The sequence below is a fragment of the Rhamphochromis longiceps genome, linkage group LG19, assembly GCF_057381845.1.
Source record: "Rhamphochromis longiceps isolate RC_006_pf linkage group LG19, R_longiceps_female_GT1.1, whole genome shotgun sequence".
NCBI lineage: Eukaryota > Metazoa > Chordata > Actinopteri > Cichliformes > Cichlidae > Rhamphochromis > Rhamphochromis longiceps.
This window is the reverse complement of record NC_140575.1, coordinates 2,518,704-2,537,465: the sequence shown is the minus strand read 5'-3', so window position 1 is coordinate 2,537,465 and position 18,762 is coordinate 2,518,704. Positions and strand designations below refer to the sequence as shown.

Sequence of the window (18,762 nt, the reverse complement as noted above, 5' to 3'; positions counted from 1 at the left end):
CTGTGGTGTGTGCCATCTGTTGGCATCTTGGGTCATGTGGGTTGCAGAGCGAGGCCTCCATACACTGATATTGTTCCAGTGTACCCCACTGATGCTCTATTAAATTGAGTCCTGGGTGATTTGTACTATTTTAGATTTTTTCTCAGCTCTTCTGGCTTTTGTATCGGCATTGTAGTTCTTAGGGATATGGGAGGATGTTCTTGGTTTGGAACCAAGGTTAGTTATACACACCAAGAACATGTTTACTTAAATCCACCGTACTTTCTTATATTTACGTGCTGTGATGCAGTGGGACTCCTTCTCTCCCTCCTGTTTAGGATTTCTGTGACTGCAGTAAAAATGATCCCAGCTGAACTGGACTGAAATAAAACTTTTTTTTTCATTAATTCACCAAGTAGTGCATACAAAACAAAACAAAACAAAACAAAACAAAACAAAACAAAACAAAACAAAACAAAACAAAACAAAACAAAACAAAACAAAACAAAACAAAACAAAAGCAGTACAGACAGGCAGAGCTGCTGATTTACTAAATAACCAGCAAAAGCAAAAAACATATGGGTTACACATGTGGCTTATATGTTAGGTTACATTGTTTTCAACTCTTGGCAGTTATTTCCTGGTTTGTTTGTTTGTTTGTCTGTTTGTTTGGGGGGTTTTTTTAGGCCGGGGTGGGGTGGGGGGTCCCAATATTCCTTGTTTTAGTTAAACCCTGTTTCCCTAATGCTGTGGCATCAGCTCAGTTGTAGAGTTGTAGAATATATTTGAATGAAATGTTCAAATTGTTTTCTTATGTATTGATGATTGTTGTGTGAGGTCTAGCCATTGTGATGTGCTGATCTTTGTCCTGTTTTTCCAGTTGGGCAGTATTGTTCTTGGTGATAGTCAGGGACACAAGCAGGGCTGTTTTGATCTGCATTATGTTTAGTTCTTCCAGATTGCGAGGTAAACAGACAGAGGGGTATATCAGGTCTTTTTCCCATTTGTTGATTGGCGTGTGAGGTGCATTATCATTAGAGGATATTAGTTTATTTAGCTTCGAGAGTGTGTTTGTGTCTGCGCTGTTTTGTTGATGCTGTCCAGTAGTGGTAGTTGTCTTAGCTGAGTGTCATTGATACTCATTTTTGCTTTGATGGAGTGTTTTAGTAGGTTATACTGAAGAAACTGTTTCCTGTCAATGAGCTGTTGAAGTGTTAAGAAATGATTCTAATCACAAATGTGGCAGAGGTGTGTGATGCCTTTTTCTTTCCATTTAATGCCTGCCAGGGGTCATTCATTTGCACTGAAGGGTTGTTCCATATGGGTGTTTGAGTTCTTTTTGATTTTGCTCGTCTTCCACCAGGCTGTCAGAGTTGTTGCTATTGGCGGGCTTTTAAAGCAGTTGTAATGTCTAATTGTATTGTTGATGAATGGTAGATTTTGGATTAATATGTCTTTACAATCAGATTGTTCGATGTCCAGCCATGGATGAAGGTGATGGGTTGAATGCATCCATTTGATGAGGTGTTGTAGTTGGTTGACTAAGTAGTGGTGGAGATTTGGTGCATCTAGGGCTCCTTAGAGTTTTGACTGGTGTAATGTTAGTTTTATTATTTATTATTTATTTATTTTAGTTTTTTTGTTTTTTGTTTTTTCTTTCTTTTTTTTTTTGCCTGTCCCGTTTGGCTCTTTTGCATCAGAATTATTGTCTAAAGGTGACGAAAGATGCCCAACGGATTTACTTTACCAAATGGACCATCCCAGCCTTGCCGTAATGGTCTATTTGATTCACCTTTTATTGTTTATTTTATTTTCACTTGCTAAATACGGGTAAAGACTTGACTGGGGAAAAGAAAGGGGAGAAAGAAAGAGGGAAAGAGAAACAGCGGGGAAGAGGGACGGGGATAAAGGGCAAAAAACAAAAAAACAAACAAAACAAACAGACAAAAAATACATCTATCAATCACCTGGATCACGTGTTGAGAAAGAAAAAGCAAGCCCCAGGCTCCAGGCCCCGATAAGCAGCCACCAAGGAGTGAGCCGGTGTGTACCTGGACGCCCATCCCTGGACACAAAGAACCACCAACGCACCGACACCTGAGGGAGTCCGCCACTGGCAGGGGAAGTGGTGGTGGGTGGAGATAGGCCTCCAAACCTTAGAGGCCCTGAGATGTCCCCAGAGAGGTGGCGTCTGATACCCAACCTGGCATATAGACACAGACATACAGGCACACACATATACAAACATCCATTCCCACCCTCATGCTCTCATATGCAATTACTCAGCACTCAACCAACGTGGAGACAGACATAAAGAGACGCTGTACACACGATCACACTCCCCAAGCGTACTCTACAAACCGGGTCTAGGTACCCTTGCCCCTGGAGGGGGGAACTGCACCCAGACCCAGGTGGTGTTACCCTTTTCCCTGCGGTGGGGAGAGGCAGACCACCCCGACTCCGCAGCAGCAGGGAGGCCCCACACTCCAGACCGCAGTCGGACGGCTGACTCCTCCTCCCAGCCCCCCGCTCCAGCAGGCCGCAGAGAATGGGGGTGAGAGAAGACTCCAAACCTCCCTCCACCCGCTCATTGTAGTGTTGATGCATGTGTGTTCTAAGGTGCATTTAAAACCCAGGAGGGCTTGGAGCTACCTGCCAGAGAGCAGCAGGTAAGCGCATGGTCCCTCCTGCTAGCCCTCAATGTCTACGTGTATTTAAAATTGAGAGGTGGGCAACAACGCCAGGGGTGGGGTGTACACCCTGATGGTACTTTGGACTCCGTGTATCGTGCCCACCCCCAAGATCCTATATGTATGTGTAATGAGAGTGTGAGTAATGTGAATGTCTAAGTTGTGGGATAAAATTGAGGCAGAAGCAGCCAGAAGGGGACAGGGGGGGGGGGGGGGGGGTAGCCTCCCCTGCACCCTGGTGATACACCTTTACCCCAAGGCCCTGCATGTGTGGGTGGTTGTGGTGGAGTGGGAAGAGGGAGGCAGCTGGAGATGGGGAGGGAAGGAAGGGAGGGGCAAGTGACCGCTGACCCCCGCTGACCCCAGTAGGCACCCCCATACTCTGCAACCCGCCAGGGAAAGGGGGCCCAGGCCCATCCGGACCGGGGCCCAGTTCAGCAGAGAGCCCAGGACAGCCCACCCGACCCCACCACAGAGAACTGCACCCACCCCGTCATCCACTCATCTTCCAGACTACACAAGTCAATAGACGCCCAGGCTGAGAGCTTCCTCCACCTCTCCTGTATCTCCCCCTCCTGCAGAGTGAGTTCCTGGAGAGAGGAGAGCTCCTGCAAGGTGTAACAACCTCCCCCACCAGTTGAAGAGCCCCCATGGTGGCTCGATGCACTGGTGGCATCCTGCGCCAGGGCTGGGCCCCCATACACCCACCCGCCCACAACCCCGGCAACACACCAACCAGGACCCAAGCCCCAAGGCCCAGCCAGGGCCCCAGCCCAGAGACGGAGCGCCCCAGAACCTCACACCTCTCCCAGACCCACCCAGGGACAGCCAGGCTACCAGGTCAGTAACCCACGTCCGTCAGCACAGACCCTCCCCTAGCCCCGCTGCACGCAGCCACGAGGAAACCATCACCTAAGAGCCAACAGAGCCCTTAATAGGCCATGACCGCAACCCCGGGTCGAACCCTCCAAGGAAGATGCTCCTGGGGAGTTTTTTTGTTTTTTCAGTCTAATGATGTTATTACTGTGTCCAGAGTGGTGAAAAAAAGCTGTTGTGGGTTGAATAAGGATCATTGTGAACAAGTAATTGATCTTGTATATGATTTGGGAGTATGTTTTAATGATTTGGATTAGTTCTTCAACTGATTTGTTGGGAACAGGAGTGCATCATCTGCATATAAACTTAGTTCATGTGTTACATTATTGGTGTGAATTCCTGTGATGTTAACGTTCTGATGGATTGCTGCTGCTAATGGTTCAATGTTTAATTGTAGAGTGTTTTGATCCATTGGATAAATGAGTGTTTCCATAAGAAATGTGCCGTTTACTTTGTCAAATGCTTCTTCTGCATTCTGAGAAGATCGTTGTTTTATGGTTACTTTGGTGAGAGAGATGTACGAGGTTGAAAAGTCTACGTGTATTATTTAAAGAATGTCTGTTCGGTCTGGGTGAATGGGAGAGGAGATAACTGATTCAATGCGGGTTGTTAGAGCTTTGCTGATTATTGTGACGTCCGTGTTAATTAAGGAAATAGCTCTGTAACTGGAGCAGTGAATAGGGTCTGAAATTAGTGCTGTATTCACATGATATGGAATGAACTGGTTATTTTTAATTTCATCTGGCATTTTAACAAAAAGCGGAGACAGAAATTTCAGGGGGACATCCATCAGGAGCTTTATTGTTTGACAATTTTTGCTCTCTCATCTTCTGTGGATGTCAGTGGGGAGTCTCAGATGTCTGCCTCTTCCTTTGACAGTGACAGTAATGTGATGTTATTGATAAACTTGTCTGTTTATTTGAAATCATATATATCATCATATCTTTATATATTTCATAATGAAATTGTCTGAAGGTGTTATTTATGATGTAAGAGTCGTTGGTGATGTTTCCTGTCCAGTCTTTAATTGCTGTAATGAGAAATGAGAAACTTGTACTGTTTAAGACTCGTCATTGTGTTTAGATTGCAGTCTCTGTAAGATAAATTGTGTATTTTTTTTTTATTAATGATGCTGTCGAGTTGAAGTTCTGTAATTTCTTTCAGTGTTTGTTTTGTGGGATTTGTGGCATATAAATTGTGTAGTTTTTTCTTCTTCTGTGGCACAAATATAACGGTGTAGAGAAAGAGTTGAGCGCGCACGGGCAGAAATGTTGAGAGCGCGAGCAACACATTGCGAGCGAGCGCAAATGCAAAAACTGAGCAAGAGGGGCTGCTGTTGTGTGTGTGTGTGTGTGGATAATAGCAAACACTGAAATACATTTTTTGCACGCAGCAACGAGTTTTTAGTTTTTTAATTTCAAATTTAGCTTTTCTTCGCTCAAAATAAATTTCTCTTCAAAATGCAACACTTGCACCTGCAAATTGTTTTTACATGCGCTCAGAATAGTGGCACAAAAATAACGCCATAGGTATCTCACTTTTTCTTTGAGTACTGTCCTGTACTTCATCACTATTCCACAGTCTCCTTGTGGAAATGCCAAACATCTGTTTCATCCTAGATGCAATCTAGTGAGGCAGTTACCCTCACCAGATTATATCAAGTACAAATTAAGATGTCATGTCACACACAATTGTGAATTTATTGGATGTAAACCTAAAAAAAGTTTAGATGATTCAGTTTGTTTGAAGGTGTACTTACAGTCTATTTGACAGGAGTTTCATGTATTTAAAAAATAGTGTAAAACTTACTGTAAGATTACAGGGTTTTATTTACAGTGAGTCTGTCATTATTGCAGCGGTCACTTCCCAGGGTTAGCACAAAGCTTGTGCTCCTACCAAAAAGATTTAAGCAGCTGGGCCTTTCCAACCTTTCCAGTATACCTTTGCATCATTGCTGCTTTGTTGTAAGCTTCTGAAAGCATACATAATGTTTTACTGTGAATTGTTTTCTTTTTTCTTGGAGAAAATTGTGTTACTTCCAATCTTGTGGTATTTCTTAGTGAATGATACCAGAAAATTGTGGTAGCTATATTAGCGGGCAATCTAAAAGGTAAATTAAATATTGTGTTATGTTGTTTTTTCTCAGACACTGATAAGTGCGTGTGTGCATACATGTGTAATGATGTGCACGGTGGAAGTCTGGTGGAGGGGATACTGCATTGATGGTTTCCTTTCATCTAACCATTGTCTAACATTTTTCATTATTTTCTCTCTGTCAAGCTAAAACATACTCAAGCATTTTTATATATGCTTGTGTGTATATTATGTATTTATCACATGTCTGATATGATTAGGTATTCCTCGGTCTGCTATCAGTGTCTGCTTATGCTTCATTCTCGCGTTAACCTGCAGCCTGCATCTGCAGTGTGTTGATAAAGCTCTCTTTATATTTTCAAATGCCTTTTTGGTATTATTGTTCAGAGGTGGCAGGACCTGAAAGTAATTTGTCAAATCCTCAGCTACGCCTTCCATCCTTATCCCCTTCTCCCCGTTACACCCCCCTTCTCCTCTACCTACATGATCACATTTTTCACCAGCAAGGGTGCAACAGGAGAGGAAACATTAACCACATTAAGAACTTGTTCACATATATGTGTGTGCAAGATACCTTTTTGGATGCGCTGAGAGGCATCATCAGTGATGTAACCTGGGCTCAATGGGGTGTGTCGGGTCTTTCAACATAAGACAGTCTCGCCCAGACAACCCAGCTAAGGTTGATCAGACCCCAGCCTGCGTCCCAGCAGCAGCCACCCATGGACCAGCCCTCTTTATCCACAATCACCTTGTGGCTTTCTCTGCGCCTTCACATACAGACCAGATGGCCCTCTTCCTAGCCACTCCTGTTAGGTCCAGTTGGTTTAGGACTTTGCAGAGTGAGCATCATGCAAAGGCTCTGCAGCCCACCTGTATTCGCTCATATTACGCCTTCCAGCCCCTTCCCAGAACTTCTCTACCAGCTCCTGGTACTTGGCGCATTTCCTTTCATTTGACTCTTCCATATGCTCCTTCCAGGACATGGTGAGTTTGAGGACAATAAGCTGTTTTGTTGCCTCTGAGACAATAATTATGTCTGGCCAAAGTGATGTTTCAGTGATGTGCTGAGGGAACTTCAACTGCTTCCTTAGGTCAGCTTGCAGCTGGCAGTCTGAGGCTGTATAGAGCAGACCTGACCGTATTCTTTGCTGCTGACAGGTCTCCTCTCCAGCTTTAACAAATGCAATTCTTGTCTTTTGGCCAATATGGTGTTTGCCAGGAGTGATGGTGTTGCTTATGCTTTCTGAAACCGCCTTCAGCACCTGGTCACGGTGCCAGCGGTAGCGACTTTCTGCAGGGACTTTGTACTTTCAGCTTCTCGTGTTGCAAGGATCCCGTTCCAGAGCATGGCTGACATGCTGGTGTTTCACTATTGACACAGACATGGAGGTTGACTGGGATTGGTAAGGCATCATATGCAGCCTGAACAAGGAAATGGACAGAGGTCTGCCTCAGTGATGTTTGTCCAGGTTACCTTTTGCTGTAAGATGTTCTCCCACTTTGCCTCAGCCCCACTGTCTTACTTAATCGGACCTCTTCCTGAATTAGCTGGTGTCTCTCCTTCCCTCGGGCCTTCCCCATTTGGGTCTTTGGGAAAATACCCAAGCCAGCTGTCCCGGTGGCCAGCGTCCCCACCAGCTCCTTCTGCCTGAGGTATGACTCTGCCACCTCCACTCCTCTCTTTCCTCTCCACTTCCTCTCTGTTCTCACCTCAATACCCGCTGCTGACACTTTCTGGTCCCTGGAGTCCCAATACTGAAGGACTTCTCTAGTGCATGCCACCTTAAATTCTTCTGTGAGACTACTAAATGGGAGCTGCAAGGTGTTACTGGTTCCATAAAGCGCTGCACTGCAGTGGGGGAAGCCCAACCATTTGTGCAGAAAGCTATTAATTCTCCTCCCGAGGGACTCCACAGTTGACACTGGAACTGAGTAAACAAGCAGAGGCCACAGGACATGCGGTCGGATAGAGTGCTGGTAAAGCCAGGCCTTGAATCTACTGGCAGGCCTGACTTGTCAACCTTAGTGAGCCAGCTATCCAGTTCTTTGGTGGACTTCTGGATGGTGGTGGAGTTGTTCAGAGATGTGTCGAAAAGCTTCCCCAAACTCTTCACTGGAAGACATGATTGTGAGGTGCAACCAGTTATTCTCCCTTTTTCCAGCCGATGGCAGTTGGATGTTACTTCCCCAGAAGTGACCCTCAGTCTGAAATTGTCACAATAATCCAGGACGAGGTCTTGATTTTACCAGGGACATGGTGGCGGTGTAGTGCAAGATCAACCAACCTGTGTGGAATTGATCCATATGCGTTGGCCAAATCCAGCCACAGTCATCCCTGTTCTCCCGGGTTTCTCTAATGAGCTGTGTGCTCTAAGCAGCCAGGTACTCCAGGAATGTCACCTGTCTGCACTGAGGGATCGATGTAATTGCTCTTGTGGAGAAACTCCGTGAGCCTCCGGGAAACGATGCTAAAAAAAACTCCAATATGTGCTCAAAACATGTGGCATATACTGGTTTTCTTACCAATACTGAACAAACACTTTTTTAAAGGTTTGTTCATCTTTAAACTCAGTGATCATGAATACAGACGTATATATTAATTCAATTCAATTCAATTTTATTTATACAGCACCAAATCACAACAACAGTCTCCTTAAGGTGCTTTACATTGTACAGTAGATCCTACAATAATAGATACAGAGAAAAACCCAACAATCATATGACCCCCTATGAGCAAGCACTTTGGCGACAGTGGGAAGGAAAAACTCCCTTTTAACAGGAAGAAACCTCCAGCAGAACCAGGCTCAGGGAGGGGCGGGGCCATCTGCTGCGGCCATATTATACCTGCTAACTAGAGCTAAGTAATTAGTTTGTGAAATGCAATCAGTTTCACTCACCAAAACTGGAGCATAGATGTCCTGGATGGGCTGCAAAATATTTGTGAGAATATTTGTATTTATTTTGTTTAAAGGTGTCTATTTAGGGTATTCAAGATTAACGAAAATGTAATGTCAAGGGAAGAAGGCCTAACTATGAATTTAACCTTAGACAAGTAATCTGGTGGATGGAAAAACAGTCCTATAAATAACAGTAACTTTGCTGTCTTTCTTTTCATTAGAAAATGATGCACAGTTTTGATACATTTTCAGGTTTCATAAACAATGTAACACAATTTAAATGCTTTGTATTGGTTTAAAAAAAACAAACAGTCTCTTTTCTGTTAGTGGGCTACAATAATAAAGTGCTTCAAAGCTTTTTTCGTAATAATAAAAAGAGTAAAGATGAAACACCATCACAACAGTAAGGCACTGACGCAGCAATGCAGGTTTTGTTCGTATTTATGTGAAAATGCTGCAAGTTTTCTTAGTCTCAGGGGACAAATTTTCACTTGGCCTTTTCTTTCATGTTGTCAGTGAGCTTGAAGGGACTACTATTTTTATTGAAGCTTTTATTTTGGAGTGAATGATCGACCTGTTCAGCGGCTCTAGGTATTTATGCTCAGTCTGAGTGGGAGAAGAAATGGCTGCTTCTTGCTGAGAGATGGGGGGATGAGGTAGCTCGGGTGAGTAAGGGGAGGATAGATATAACAAAAAGAGGAGGAAAGGCAACAAATGAAAAGAGAGACAGACTGTTTTCTATCTAGTCCCTCTGCACCTTAAGGGACAACTTGATATACTCTAATGTCTGTTTATGGATTAATGATAATCTCAGCCAGTCCCCCCAATCCACCCACTCCAACTCCATTTCCACAATCCAACAGAAGCCGAACAACCAGCAAGAGCAGAAGCATTAATATAGGAGAATGAAATGGAGGAGAGGGTGTGTTTGTTTAGTGTATGTATGTGGCCAAAATATAGACAGACAGAGGGTGTTTTTTTCTGCCCAGAGAATTAGAAGGAGAAAAAAGGCCTTCAATTTTCCACTTGAGCAGATTTCAATTTACTCACACACACCCCTCCGTGACGCCGTCCTCCCATTGTTATTGACAGCATTTAGACTGGCCCATGGCAGAAACAGTGTATGTCGCACACACGCCTTATGGAGAAAGATGTACACTGTATATCTGGTGGGTTGTTTTATTTTCTGTCTGTGGGACTGATAAAGTGAACTGCAGCTGTGGACCATACATCATTAAATGATGTGGGTCCAACACATCACTTCTTTTTTGTTTTTTAAACAAAATGCACAGAGAAATAGTACCATTACATGTTTAAACAACAGAATTTCAGTACTTTGACAACAAACTCAACAGATACTAAATATCCTGTACTGCTGTTAAACTTGTTAATACAAACTTCATTCACTGATTTAGTCTATCAGCAGAGGAAAATCATATATATCTTTCCATCACATATATCAAACATTCATGAGTTCCATCGTTTAAAATGTGATGATTTTGTGCATTTTTCTATTTCAGGACATTTTCAATTACGTGCAGCAAACTCTCAGTCTATTTTCTGATGCATTTCAAAGGTTAAAATCTCTGTTAGCATTTGTGTTTTTACCTTTTTGTTGATTTTTTGCTCTATTTGCACTGTTATGCAAACAAATAGAGATCGGAAGATGAGTAGCAAAAGCAAAGGTTGGATTTGTGCTTGTAAATGATCGATTGTGTCACGTCAGACATGTTACAGTGAACGATGTGATCTGCAGTCAGGATATTGAACTGCTGTTGTTCTTAGACTGCACTATGCACCAAGGGAATTTTCACACATCATCACCAGAGGCCAACAAGTCTTTCAGGGTTTGTTTTGAGTGCACAGACTGGACTGTGCTGGTTGTGACACCTTCACAACCTACATCAGCTTCTGTAGGGACACTTTGATTCTAGTAAGGACTGTTTGCTGTTTTCCCAAGAATAAGCCCTGGACATTAAAGAAATCCTTCACCAGAAACGCAGACATTCAAGTCAGCGATAAAGAAGGTATTTTCAACACCAACTGAAAGGGCGATAGATGCGGCCAAAGGTGGAGTATAAAAGAGAAGCAGAGAGTAAATCGGGAGCATCAAGGGTCACTCACAGAAGAGCAGCCATCAATGAGTGCAAATCCAGTCAATTCAACCTGTTTTATAGCTGGTTTGATGGGTTGCCACACAGGAATGCCTGCTGTGCTTTAATATCTGTCCTCCCTCGGACTACTTCAACTGATGCTCCTGTTTCAATGACACCTCTATGCCTCCACCTCTTGAGAGGCTGCTCCAGCACCACTATCTTCTGTCTCCTGCACACAACAACCCCAACACCACTGCAACTGCAACATCCACTACATCTGACCATCTGCCCCCATCCTTCTCAGCTAACAAAGCAAGGGCACAGCTCAGAGACTGCGTCCAGGGAAAGGAGCAGCCCCAGATGGTGAGTGACAAGACTCCTGAAGGATTGTGCAGCCCATCCAGCTGAAACCATTCAATGGGTTTTCGGCTTGAATCGATGATAAGGCAACGTCCATGTGCAGTGTGCAGTGTACAGCTCAAAATCCTGTACATGCAAATATAGTTCTCCACCTCAACACTGCTAAAATAAAGGGGATTTCAGAAGATCTAGGCCATCCCACTTCTATGCTGACGATACAGTTATTTACAGCTGTGGTTCAACTCTTGTCCAAGCCACTGACTCCTTGCAGAAAGCCTCTTTTGCTGTCCAGCACTCATTACTTCAGCTTAAACTTGTTCTCAACGCAGACAAAACAAAGCTCATGTTGTTTTCTAAATCAAGGAGACGAGCCCAAACAATCCCATCAGTAACCACTCTTGAAGAGTTGGTTCACACCTATAAATATCTGGGAATCTTAATTGATGACTCGCTTACCTTCAAACCACATGTAGAGAATCTTGTGAAAAACCTGAAGTTAAAACTGAGATTTTATTTTCAAAACAAGTTGTGTTTCTCTTTTAATACAAAGAAGCGGCTTGTTGCTGCAACATTCTTGCATGTGCTGGATTATGGTGATATTCTATATATGAATGCTTCTGCTCAATGTCTTCGAATGGTTGATTCTGTGTATCGTGCTTCTCTGAGGTTCATCACTAACTGTAAATTTCAGACTCACCACTGTGAGTTATACTCTCAGGTAGGACGGCCTGCTTTGGTAAGTCGGAGGAACTCTCATTTATACAGTTTTATATATAAGGCGATACTTGGGTTGCTGCCTGTTTGTAATGAAACGTGCTGGTCGGTATTCTCTTCGTCCGCATGGTTACTTGTTGCTTTCTGTTCCATTTGCCCGAACTGAACTTGGTAAAAGAGCTTTTGTCCATTTAGCACCCTCGGCTTGGAACTGCAGAAGGAAAATGACTGAATTCATTTCATTAAGTGCTTTTAAATCTAAACTACGAATCCTTGAGGCCAAGTCCATAACATGCAACTGTTTCAATTAGATTGATTGTCATTTTAACTGACTTTTTTTTTTTTTGAATTTTATTTTTTATTTTATTTGTATTCTTTCACTTAGGATTTCTCTAGCCTGCCCATCAAACAGAGGTCTCTCCAAAATGTATGTTAAATGAAGGTGGGAAAAAGAAGGTTAAATATGTGAAAAACACAGTTCATCACCATAGCTCTGTTTTTGAGAGAATTCTCCTGGAAAAACACTTTTTTAATAACTTTGCAGTTCTAGTGTAAAATACCTGAATCTGTGGTGTATCCTTACTGGTTGGATGTGGTAACAGAGATAAATAATCATTCCACAGATTTAGATTTTAGTGTTGTTTATTTTGAGAATTCATTAATTGAAATTAAAAGAAAAATACAACTTGTTGAATAAAGAATTGCCAGCAAACTATGAGTGGATAAAAATCGTTAAGGAAATCCGTTAAATGGAACAGTTGACCTTGTCTCTGAGACTTGAGAGTGTAAAGTATGAAACGCACTGGGAACATGGAGATGATCTCAGTCTGTGAAACGAAATATCTGACAAACTGAATGATCAGTATTTTTGGTTCCTGTATTTTATGTGAACTCAATAACATTTTCCTTTATACTTTGTTTTTAAATAACAACATGCCAAATAGGAATGTGTGTATGGTATATAGTAACTCTGTATTCTGCAATTTATCACACTAAGCTTTACTGAGATATGTAAAGCCAATAATGTCCTTCCTGACACAACATTGATGATTTTCTTATTTTACAGTCTTTATTTTACTGAATTAATTTTATTAATTTAGTAATTGTTGGAAGTTATTAAATGTGTATCTCATGTTAATCCTAAATAAAAGAGTCATTAATCCTGCTCTTGCCTTATTGCAGGTAGTGTATAAGAATAATGACATCCGTCTTGAGTTGTCCCGTCTGGCTCGAATTGTGGACCCCAAGATGAAAATCCAGGGTGAGGTATCCTACAAGTGTGAAAATGTGGCCACCCTTGACCCAATTTCTTTTGAAACCCCTGAGGCCTATATCAGTCTCCCTAAGTGGAACACCAAGCGGATGGGATCCATCTCTTTCGATTTCCGTACGACTGAGCCCAATGGACTCATCCTCTTTACCCATGGCAAACCCCAAGAGCGCAAAGATGCTGCACGGAGCCAAAAGAACACCAAGGTCAGTTCATAATCTCCTCAGTCACTTGATAATTTCTGTTTTAAAAAATGCTTGACTGAAAACAGTTTGAAAGGACTGATGTGTCTTGACATCAAGGTCACCACCTGGTGAGAATGGCAAACCAACAAATTCACCTGTGTTTGCGAGGCTGTTGTAGACAAGTCGTTCCCAAAGTGTGTTTGCTAGGGCCCTCTTTGTTTTACAAGAAAAATCCCCACTTCGGGAACCACTGTTGTAGACAATAAAATTTTCTAGCTTTGTGACCATTTGTTTAAGAGGAGTAGTTCATTTAAAATTAGATTTGCTGTTTATCTTAATAACACATTGCATATTAGATTATCACAGATCACTTTAACCATAGAAGGGTTCACTGGAGACAAAATGCCTCTTTTGTCAAAGGCTTCTCCTCCTTTGAAACATAGAAGTTGAAGTTCTCTTTCTCCAAATTCCAAATTAGACCTAGATTCCTCTGAAGAGGTAGTGATTGCATTCCTAAATATAGATCTTTCAAATCCTTTCAGTCCTACAAGTCTTTGGGTGGGAATGCTTGCATAACACTGTTGCTGTTCAGTGCAATCTCGTGTAGCTTAATGTTTGATTTAGCTAGCATTGCTTGGGAAGTGCGCAGGACACCAAAGGCCTTCGCTTCATTAGGAAAAGATGCAAGTCCATCGTGCACATAAAAATTGCATGTGATGAACTTCCATGCACTGGTAGTGGAGTCATCTGCTTCCTGAGCAGCTGGTCTGAGGCAGTAAATGGCAACTGCTGGTAAAGGACTGTTGCCAAATGCATGTACTGTCATTTGAAACTCTTTCACTGTTTTTGCAGATCATTGTTTTCATACCATAAGAACCTCAGAAAGTTTAGATGCTTGTTGCACACTTTGAGGCAGTAGAACATCTGCTGCTTATCTGCTGTAGCTGCTATTGGTTCCCCACAGAAGCAGATCAGAACTCCAGTGAGAGTGTTGTTCAAGTCAGGTCCACTCAGGAGTAGGGATGGGTATCGTTTAGGTTTTATCCGATACCGGTGCCAAGTCGGTACTTTTGAAACGGTGCCGGTGCTCAAACCGGTGCTTAAAGAATGGAGAACACAAAATTGGTCCAAAAACCTCTCATGTTCAGCTGTTTTTTGTAAAAAGATAACAATGTTAGCCTTTTCTGCAGCTATGGGGCATATATGGTATCACTCTTGGCTGGAAGCAGTGCTTAAACAATGGAAAAAACACAAACTTTGTCCAAAAACCTCTCATGTTTAACTGTTTTCCACTTTTTCTTTGGTCATTTTAGCCTTTGTGGCCAGGGTGAAGGGAGCATCTGCCATCAAACAAGAAGACAGCCGCATGTAGCTATGATGGTGTTTGCTAGTTCATCTTACATGCATTAATGTAATAACGTGGTTAGCCTACTCAACGTAAATTACACTCGAACAACATTAAGCTACTCACGCAGAGAAGAACGGCTGCTGCTGCATCATCATCCGTCATCATTTCAGCTACACTGGCAGGGCTAGGGGCCAGGACTCTCCTCTTCGTGTTTTTGGAGGATGTTGCATAACAGCCAACCCACGCACAGTAGATGTGCTCGGTGTGAGGTCTCGCAGCAAGCTATCAAATACGGCGCATTTCTGGGCTTTTAAAAAAAACGCTATGCGTCGCCAGGTGTTTCATCGGATTTGAGGTGTTACCTCCTTTGACAGTATCACAGTATCAGCTTAAAGCACTTGTTGCTGCTGAGTTTGCATCTTTTGCTGTGAAGTACAGCCAGACTTTTGACCGCTTCGCCTTGGACATTTTTAATCTGTAGCTCTGCTCTAAAAGAACGTACGTACCTGGACCCGCCTACTATTCTCGGAAACGTAAAATGATTGGCTAGAAGTGTATCACAGCTCAGGAAAAAAAAGCACCGAAATAAAGCACCGAAATGTGCGCTGCTTTTTGGTCTGGTTACTACCGTTTATGTCAGAACCGGTGCCATCATGGCACCGGACACCGGTACCCATCCCTACTCAGGAGTATATCATCTAGAGAAAATCCTTCATGTTTGGGACTTGAATTGAACACAAATATTTCCTTTCCTCACCTTCTTGTAGTCTGCAAATGAGCTCTTCAGTTAAAGGCTTCCAGGCAACAAAAATCCTCCAGAAGGTCACAGCACCAGCGGCTTAATGGATGGGTGAGGCAAACAAATTTTACCATCAACGTGCTAAAATCTCAAGAGGAGCTGATCCAACAGAGACTTACGATTAGATGAGAGTACTCTTAAAAAGGTGTTTGACATCACTGAGAAGGCTCATCTAGCACAGCACAAAAAGTCTAAGACCAGGCAACAAAGGAAGTTTGACCTACTTGTTGTATGTCGGAAACCACAGCAAAATACGGAGAGTGTCCTCAGTGGCCAGAAAAGAGAAGGATGTGACACCGAGGATGTGGACAAGTGGACAAGAATTTGTCTGACAGACAGCTCACCCAAACAGAGAAAAACATCCTTGCTAAAGGGTTGAATTTTGCTGTCACGCCAAGACAAATCCCGCTAGTGGAGCTAATCACAGCCACAGAAACAGCAATTTGAAACAACAATATTGCAGACATGGAAGCAGAGCAACTACGGACGAAAGTTTTGGCCTGTCTCCAGCAATGCAAAGCCCCCAGCATCCAACATCACCATGGAGGAGAGGAAGGCACTCACATCACTTAGTGATGACAACAACATTATCATCCTTCCGGCAGACAAGGGTAGGTGCACAGTATTGCTAAACCAGAAAAACTGTCATGAGAAGATTTTGTCACTGCTCAGTGACAGAAATACTTATGAGCCCCTGAAACGAGACCCAGGAAGTGGTTACGGGAAGTGGGTGATAGACTGTCTGAAGTGGTTAGAACAAGACAAGGCTATTGACCGGACCTCATACCACAGGCTGTACCCAGGGGAGTTTACACCAAGTCTGTATGGTTTACTGAAGATACATAATCAGGGTGCACCTTTAAGACCAATTGTCTGTATGATCAACTTGGTCACCTATAACAGCGGTCCCCAACCTTTTTTGCGCCACGGACCGGTTTATGCCCAACAATATTTTCATAGTATCGGAGCAGTTGAGAAGCATTTTTTTCTAAACACCAGGTCTCTGTGGCTTTTAAACCCCAAAACACACTGCGCCAAAAACTGGTCCACCCCAAGGATCGGGTCCCCCGACACAAACAGAGTAACATAGTTGTTAAGTGCCAGGAGGATTGCCAGGATTCATACATCGGGGAAACCAAACAACCTCTGGCTAAGAGGATGGCACAACACAGCAGAGCCACCTCGTCAGGCCAGGACTCTGCAGTCTATTCACACCTACAGGCCAGTGGACACTCTTTCAATGATGAGGATGTAACATCCTGGACAGGGAGGAACGCTGGTTTGAGGGCGGAGTCAAGGAGGCCATTTACGTGAAAAGGGAAAGACCATCTCTGAATCGAGGAGGGGGCCTAAGGGTACATCTGTCACCAACTTACACTGCTGTGATTGCAGCCATTCCCCAACTCTCTGTGAATGGGACTCATGGCCATTGATCTTTGATCAGTGGTTGTTGATCAATGGTCATGAGAATTTGTATAATCATGATGATGGAAGTGACCTCCCAGCCCATTGTCCCTTCAGTGGGCTGGTTTCAGTCATTATGCAAATGTACTGTTTATAAGATTTGGGGAAACCTGCAGTCAGCTGAGACTGAAGAAGTCACCTGGATGAGTGATGAAACGTTTCTCCCACTGAAAACGCTACGTCCAGATGAACAGAATCAACTTTTGGAGACCTGACTGCCAAGATCGCTTCTCTTACTTTCCAGGTGTTGTGCAGAGCTTTGAAGACTTAGGTTTGAGGTGTGAAAACCTTTGACTTGCATATTGTTTGGACATGCACTCAAGAGTGAAGCTCATCCATTTGGTAGAATGTTGGTTTTGCATACACTAGTGTTGGCTGCCTTGTGCACCTCTCCCAGACACACTTCTCCCACGATCACCCAACCAAGGTTGAGTCGCTGATGATGTGGCTCATTATGGACACAATTATGCTGTTCTCTGACTTTGTACGCATGCAGAATGTCTCTGCCAATGAGAAGGAGGAAATTGGCCTCTGAATCAATTTCTGGGATTTTGTCAGGTATCATGTCACACTCAGTAAGAGTAGGCAGGGGAAGCTGAGTGGTACCATCAAAGGACTATAAAATGAAATAGATGGGCTCGCCTCCCTGCTATCTCCACAGCACCTGAGGATGTTTTCAGTGAACACGGTTCAAGCTGTCCTTCAGTGTTGAAAATGTCAAAAAAGTATGGTTTTGCCAAGGAGCGGTTGCTTTGTTCATCTAGAACAGCAGACATCTCGACTCCTTTCTCTGGTTGTACAGCAGGATACAGCAGTCGGGTTAAGGACCATGAACTTGAACTGATCGAGTCTCCTCATATTTCTGTGCATTTTGGTGAAACATCAGCCACACTTGACTCTCTTTCCTCCCCGACATGCCCTTCACTAGCCCATGGCTCTCTGCTTTTTGAGGATGAGGATTGGGGTTTAGTGCTGTGGCGTCTTTCACTACCACACTCTGGAAAGCAGATCTAGCTCTTCTTGTGACGTTACATCCAGTCTCTTGTTCTTAAATGATTGTGAAGCACTTTGGTTAACTCTGTTGTTTTTATATGTGCTATACAAATACATTTTGAATTGAATTGAATGACTACCACTTACAGGTGTGGGTGTCCATACCTTGGACTGAGAATGGTGAAATTGATCATTATTTGCTGGCTGTCCTCCGTAACTCCAGTTGCAAGACTCTTTCTTTGGGCTCAAAGCACAGAAGACTGGCAAAGGTGTGGCAGCGCAGTTGGATGCTCAGCGCAGACGCTTCCCAAGCTTGAGCCTCAGCTAATGCTGCTGCAGCTGCTTTATGCTTTTGCTCATGCTCTGTCGACAGCAGTAGATGATGATGTAAGCTGGCTGGAGCATAAAGAACTGGACATTTCCAGTGTTTCGTCCATCTTTTCTTTTACAGAACTCACTACGATTCATGAGAATGAAGCGTTTTACTATTCTGCCCTTCCTGTACGTCGATGCCCAGTTTGACAGATAGATAAAGAGTTCTTCAAAAGGAGAGGCAAAAGTTTCCAGTTGTCATTGCAGGGTTTATTTGTCTCCCTAATGAAGGCGCTGTAAGACTACAAACATAACAAAAAAGTATATTACAACATATATTTCGAACATAATATATTTCTCATCTTACACAGTATAGACTGACGCTAGTAACTGAAATTACAGCTGGTATAACCAAGAGAAATAAGTGAAAAAAGATTTAGCGTTCATCCCGCTAGCATAATGCTAACATATAATGGAATTTCCCTTTGACCTGCTAACATAATTAGTACTGACAGAGCAATTACATACTAGTTTCAAATATGAGCGTCTACAGAAGCGTTTGGTATCACTTTTTTGACATAAACTCAGAATATACTCATACTTAGAGGCATAATATCTCATGCTCCAGTATAACCAACTTTGAGACTACAATGTGTGCGCTGATAGATGCTCCAAGTGGTTTAGA

At 43.1% G+C, this 18,762-nt stretch overlaps 1 protein-coding gene across 1 annotated transcript in view; it reads left to right on the top strand.

Moving 5' to 3' along the window:
- The window catches only part of nrxn3a (neurexin 3a), a 205,153-nt gene that overhangs the window by 99,900 nt on the left and 86,491 nt on the right, over positions 1–18,762 (top strand). Inside the window, 1 exon segment of the mRNA XM_085390811.1 lies at positions 12,889–13,182. Within this exon segment, the coding sequence (XP_085246937.1) occupies positions 12,889–13,182 (294 nt within the window).